Source organism: Chrysochloris asiatica, unplaced genomic scaffold, assembly GCF_000296735.1.
Source record: "Chrysochloris asiatica unplaced genomic scaffold, ChrAsi1.0 scaffold00017, whole genome shotgun sequence".
In the NCBI taxonomy this organism is placed as follows: domain Eukaryota; kingdom Metazoa; phylum Chordata; class Mammalia; order Afrosoricida; family Chrysochloridae; genus Chrysochloris; species Chrysochloris asiatica.
This window is the reverse complement of record NW_006408535.1, coordinates 16,884,946-16,891,835: the sequence shown is the minus strand read 5'-3', so window position 1 is coordinate 16,891,835 and position 6,890 is coordinate 16,884,946. Positions and strand designations below refer to the sequence as shown.

The following is a 6,890-nucleotide window of genomic DNA, read 5'->3' as shown; positions in this document are numbered from 1 at the left end:
ATAAAACCCTTCAGTGTTTCAATTTGAAGTTTGAATTTTTTCTTCAGGTCTTCTAGCTTGAGAAATGCCAAATGTGGTTTTCCCTTTTTAGTTTTCAAACTCCAAGTTTTGTACATTGCACTATAATACTGTGTCTTCTCAAACTGCCCTTGGAAATCTCCTGTTTCGTTCCTTTATTTCATCTTTTCTTCCATTTGTTTAGCTTTTCTACATTGAAGAGCAAGTTTAACAGTCTCTTCTGATATCTATTTAGTCTTTTCTTTTTTTTCCTGTGTTTTTAATGACCTTTTACTTTCTTCATGCATGATGTCATCCCACAACTCATCCAGTCTTCTGTTAATAGTGTTCAGTGTATCAAATCTATTCTGAAGATATGGTATATAAATTCAGGTGGGATATACTCAAGGCTGTACTTTGGTTCTCATGGATTTGCTTTAATTTTTTTCAGCTTGAATTTAGAATTTGCACATGAACAATTGATGGTCTGTTTCATAGTCAGATCCTGATCTTGTTCCGACTGATGATAATGAACTTCTCCATCATCTCTTTGCACAGATATAGTCAATTTGATTCTTATATATTCCATCTGACTAGGTCCACGCATGTAGTCACCATTTATGTAGTTGAAAAAAAGGTATTTGCAATGAATAAGTAATTGGTCTTACAAAATTTTATTGTTTGATTCTGTCACCACGGCTATATTTGCCAATTACCAATCCTGCTTTGTTTCCCATTTTTGCATTCCAAATACTAGTAATTATCAATACATCTTTTTTTCCCCCCTGTACTCTGGCTGTAGAATTTTTTAAATCAACTTTTATAAATGACAAATACATCATTTTTCAACATAATCTCCTTGTTTTTCAATGCACTTTGTCAATCTGTCAACAAACTTTCCTATTCCCTTATTTTTAAAATGTCTTAGGCTGAGCACAGAGCCACAAATGCACCACTGTCTTCACTTCTTCATCAGAGGTGAATGTTCATACTCGAATCGCTGCTTTCAAGGGAGCAAATAGATGAAAGGCCAATGGTGCAAAATCAGGACTATAGGGAAGATACTTTAATACTTCAAAACAAAGTTTTTGCAGAGTGTCTGCAGTGTGGGAAGAATTGTTTGGACTTGCATTGGCATCCAAGATCACAAGGCCCTTGTACAGCAGTTCTCTGCATTTAATCCAAAGTTGAGGCTTCCGCTCTTCAGTGAGCATCTCATTTAATGCGCACTGTTGATTATTGAACTTTTTTCCTGATAATGTTCCATTACTGGCCCTTGAGGACCCCAGAAAGCTGTAAGCATCAATTTTCCAGCTGATGGTTGACTTTTGAACTTTTATTTGGTAGGTGATTGAGGATGTTTCCATTCCCTACTCTGCCGTTTATTCTCAGGCTCATAGTGATGAATCCATGTTAACTTTTTTTTTTTTTTTTTAAAGAAATCACCAGTAATGATTTCTTTAAAAGAAACTTTTATCATCCTATGAGTATTGGTCCAAATTTTGTTTGCAGATGTCCATTCACTTTTGATAATGTTCTTTCTTCCATGAGTCATTTTGGTACCCATCTCACACAGACTTTTTGAAACCCAAGTCTGTTGTAGATGATTTCATAAGCAGAGCTGTGGCTGATTTGCCACATAATCTGCTGTCACTTATCTCTTTGACAGAGTCATTTCATAAGCATGTTCATTGTTGTCATCAGCCATATCAATACATCTTGATAGCATGTTTGACCAATATCAGATTGTAGAAGTTAGTAAAAATTTTCAATTTCTTCATATTTGGTGGTTGATATGTAAATTTGAATAATAGTCATTAACTGGTGTTCCCTGTATGCATGTGGATATTATCATTTCACTGACAAGTATGCTTTGCTTCAGAATAGTTCTTCAAATGTTCTTTTTGACAATGAATGAAATGCCATTCTTCTTCAATTTGTCATTTCCAGCATAGTAGACCATATGATTGTCCAATTCAAAAAGGCCAGTACAAGTCCATTTAAGCTCAGGCTATCTATTTTAAAGTGTTTCATTCTATTTTTGACACAATTTTTGTAGATTCTGATTCTGTGCATTCCATGTTCCAATTATTAATGGGTGTTTGCAGCTGTGTCTTCTCATTTTGAGTTGTACCAAATCAGCAAATGAAGGTCCTAAATCCTTTACTCTATCCACAGCTCCTCTCTAGACAAGTTTTGGGTGCCTTCCAAACTGAGAGGCTCATCTTCCAGCACATAACAGATAATGTTCAGTTGCTATTCATAACCTTTTCACTGGCCAATAATTTCAGAAGTAGATTGCCAGTTCCTCTTCCCCAGTCTGTTTAGTCTGGAAGCTTTTCTGAAACTGTCCATCATAGGTGACCCTACTGGTATTTGAAATACTGGTGGTACCACTTCCAGCATCACATTAACACACAAAACACCAGAGTATGACAAAGTAAAAAAGGTGGTGAATGGTGTTTCTTAGGGATAACTGTTTTCCAAACCAAGGAACTCTGTATTGAAAACAAACTAGTTTGTGTTCATTATTATTTCTGGGATCTCTTACATTATGTCAGTATGTCATTATATCTGTAAGAAATGCTCGTACTTGAAACCCTTATCATTGCTTGGGCTATATGTTGTTGTTGTTAAGTGCCGTCGAGTCGGTTCCGACCCATAGCGACCCTGTACAGGGTTTCCGAGGGTGTAAATCCTTACGGGAGTAGAAAGCCTCATCTTTCTCCCGTGGAGCGGCTGGTAATTTCGAACCGCTGACCTTAAGGTTCGCAGCCCAATTCTTAACCACTACGCTACCAGAGCTCCATATATATATATATATATATACATATATACATACATATGTTGTTGTTGTTAAGTGCCGTCGAGTCGATTCCAACCCATAGCGACCCTGTATAGGGTTTCCAAAGAGCAGCTGGTGAGCTTGAACCACTGGCCTTGCAGTTCAAATGACTTTGCAGTCTGATGCATTAGCCCACAGCACCACACCAGGACTCCGTATGTATATATAGCCATTGTGAAAAAGAGCATAGTGGTTCCTCAAACTAAAACTACCATATGACCCAGCGATTCCATTCCTAGGTAGGTATACTCAAAAGACTTGAATGCAGAGACTCACACATATACTTAAACATCACTGCAGTGGAGCCCTGGTGGTTTAGTTGTTTAGCTCTAGGTGGCTAAAAGAAAGATTGGTGGTTCTAATTCACCATCTACTCCATTGGAGAAAGATGCCGTCTGCTTCTATAAAGACTTCTAGCCTAGGAAACCCTATAGGGCAGTTCTCCTTTGTCATATATGGTCTCTGCTAAGAGTTGGAATAAATTTAGCTGGACTGGGTTTGGTTCATTGTAGCCGTATTCACAAAAATGTGGAAACCACCAAAATGCCTATTAACAGATGAATGGATAAACAAAATGTGGTACACACAATAAAATACTACTTAGCCAGTAAGAGAAATGATATCTTGATGAATGGTACAGTATAGATGAAGCTTGAAGACATTATGCTGAGTGAAATAAGTCAATCACAAATGGACAAATATTTTATGTCAGTTGTATAAAAAGGCAAGAATAGGCAATGTATAGATACCAAAGCTTATTACTGGTTACTAAGGGGGTGGGGTGGGGAGTATGATGGGTCCATAAGATAAGCATTGGACTGTGAACCTCAGGGTTAGCAGTTCAAGTCCACCAGCCACTCCATCGGAAAAAGGTGAGGCTTTCTGCACCCACAGAAATTTAAAAAGCCTCAGAAGCCCTGTACATGGTCGCACTGAGTCAGAACCAACAATCACTACTACCAAAGATGGAAGGGAGAGGGAAGGTGTATTTGTGTGTAGGGGTGTGGGGGTGAGTTATATGTTATTGCTTATGGAGTACCGGCTGTTTTGATGGGAAACTTGCATCAAGTAAGGGTAAAATTGGATAGGCAAAAATTGTGTGATAGATTCATTTTCAGTAAGAACAACAACCACACACATACAAAGAGGAGCTGCTCCTGATGTTTATTATATACAACCAAACACCTCACGGAGATATAGGGGTATGATGGTTTCTTGGCCTGGTAAGGTGTTCAGTGCTTCTATTCTACTTCTAGTTCATTACATAGTGTCTCAGATTTTAAAAGTTATTAGCATCCAACCAAGGCTGAAAAATTGATCTCTTTGCCTGGAACAATAGAGAAGCAGAACAGTCAGGACTAAGAGGAGGAAATGATTTGTGTGGCTAATTGCCTCCATGAACAAACACCTCCTTTGCCATGAAACCAGAACTGGAGGGTGCCTAACTACCATTATTGAACATTTTGATCAAAAGGGGGAACATTTAGAAGAGAATTTCAAATTCTCATGGGATCCAATCTTTCTGGAGTCATATAAGTGGATGAACTCCTGGAACTATTGTCCTGAGACAATCATTCAATTTTGAGCAAAAATAGCCCCTGAAGTCTTCTTTAAAATAGTTTAACTTAACTAGCAAAGAATCTCTGCCTTGAGCATTGTGCTGTTCTAAGATCTATATGTGCTCTTGTAATAGCAGTTTGAAAGATTAGATTGAAAAAGTTAATGATAGAGGAACAGCTCAGTAAAGGAGGGTAAAATGCACAATTCAAAGAATGTAATCAATGTTGCTGAATTGTACATGTAGAAATTATTAAGTTGGCTTATATATATTATCTGCTGTATATATTTTCAACAATAAAAAATAAGTTATAAAAGCAGTATATTAGCATGTTGCAGAGTATATTCCAGTTGCTGTTGACTCTGTCTCAGGGCAACCTTATGTGTGCCAGAGTAGAAGAATTGTGCTCCACGTAGTTTTCAATGACTCATTTTTTTGGAATTTGATTGCCAGGAATTTCTACTGAGATGCCTCTAGGTGTACTTGAACCTCCAACCTATTGACTAGCAGCCAAGCTTTTTAACCATTTGCTCCACTTCGGGACTTCCTTGAGAAATGTAAGATTATTAAAAGACAACTAAATATATAATTCCAGGTGCTGATAAATGTTTTGGAGAAAAAGCCAAGGAAGGGTCATGATTGTTACTGAAGATGCTGTTTTTAAAAGGCCTTATTAATTTCTTGATTATTCCTTGAATATGCCAAGCATATGCTTATCTTAGTACCTTTGCACTTGGTATCGCTCCTGCCTAGAATGCTTTCTTTCCGCTGGTAGCTAACTGCCTCAGTGTTTACTCACTTCACTTAGGTTTTTGGTTACCCTAAAGCAGTGCCTTCCATGACTCCTATCTCATCTCCTTGCTCTACAGATCGTTCTCATTGTCGAATGAGATGGAAATACATTTTTGCTAAATCCTTTGCTATCTGAGCTATCACTAGTTATTACTTGAAATTCAGCAGTGGAAGAGTTTTGGAACTATCTCTTGCTTTTTGCTCTGCCTATCTAAATCAGGAACCAAACAGTTTGTATAGTAAGGGGTAATCATAGTTTTCTGTATAGCACTTATCACTTTCTGAATGGTTAGTGTGTTGCTTTGCCTGCCTGCCTGCCTCTTTCTGTAAAATGTAAGATCAGTGGTGATTGGGACTTGCTTTTCTACTCCATATCCATCACCTGGAACAGTACCTGGCACATAATTGTTTCTTAATTGTTTGTGTTGAATAAAAGTATCAATGTATGAATGAATCTATTGGATCCAACATCATTTAAACTTTATTTTAAAGACGTAATCATATGGTAAAGAAAGCTTACTATTAAGTTTCAAAAAGCAGGATATGGAATAACATACACAGTATAGATTCCACTTATATATAATAAAAAATACAAAACTTTATGTGTTCATTTATTTTTTATTCCTTGAAACAAAATTCATCAAGCACCTGCTGTATACTCTTTCTGTGCTAGGTATTCTATGTTGGCTTTTAGTGTTATGGGGAGACAAATCATGAAACAGCAGTAAATGAATACCTTCCTTCCCATCACATACTACCATTTGATCCTAAACTTTGATCCTAATCTATGATTTCTAAAACTGTTTTTCCTTTGAAGTATATTTCAGTCTTGACTGTGCTTCTTGTATTTTAAAGCTAGTAATTATATATTTATCTGAATAATTAGTTTAACATCTGTCTCCCTGTGTATTATAAGTTCTGTGAAGGCACAGAACATGGCACGACTTAATTATTAATGCCTAGCACAATGCCAGATACATAGTAGGTGCTCAGTAAACATTTATTGAGTGAATGAATAAGTGATTATTTAAGGGAAATTCTTAATAGGAATGCCATATCGGATCTAATGGAAATTAGAGGTCGCTTCCTGAAGAAGTGGGCTCCTGGGTGATGCAAACAGTAAACGCATTGATGCTTGGCTGGTGATAGAAAGATGAGAGGTTCTTTTCCACTCAGAGGTAACTCAGAAGAAAAGTCTGGCAATCTAATTTAGAAAAATCAATGATAGAATAACCTATGAAGCACAGTTCTACTCTGGCACACATGGAATTACAACGACCTAGAATGAACTCTACAACAACTGGCTTGGCCCTGAGGAAATTAAATGTAAGCTACAATCTGAAGAATATCAAAGTTCTTTGTGAAATAATTTACCATTAGTGTGTGTTTAGTAATTTGGAAATTTGGCCTTATCATTCAGAAAAATCTGTTGGAGTCAGATCCTGTTATCTAGTGATGCTTGAAATGATCGTTACTGTTTTATTTTTGTTCCTAGCTTATTTTTATTTACTGTGGTATTTACTGCAATTGTTATATAGTGATGCTATTTATGTCATCTTGGTTTTTAGGTAGATTGGGGTCAGCTGGACTATTTGGTTGTTGATATGCCACCAGGAACTGGAGATGCGCAGTTATCAGTCTCACAGAATATTCCCGTTTCAGGTAATTCTTTTTTTTTTTTTTTAAGGTTTTGATTGT

At 36.8% G+C, this 6,890-nt stretch overlaps 1 protein-coding gene across 1 annotated transcript in view; it reads left to right on the top strand.

Moving 5' to 3' along the window:
• NUBPL (nucleotide binding protein-like) overlaps positions 1 to 6,890 on the top strand; it is a 340,480-nt gene that overhangs the window by 252,560 nt on the left and 81,030 nt on the right. The window contains exon 7 of the mRNA XM_006835362.1: positions 6,761 to 6,854. Within this exon, the coding sequence (XP_006835425.1) occupies positions 6,761 to 6,854 (94 nt within the window). The remainder of the gene's footprint in view (positions 1 to 6,760; positions 6,855 to 6,890) is intronic.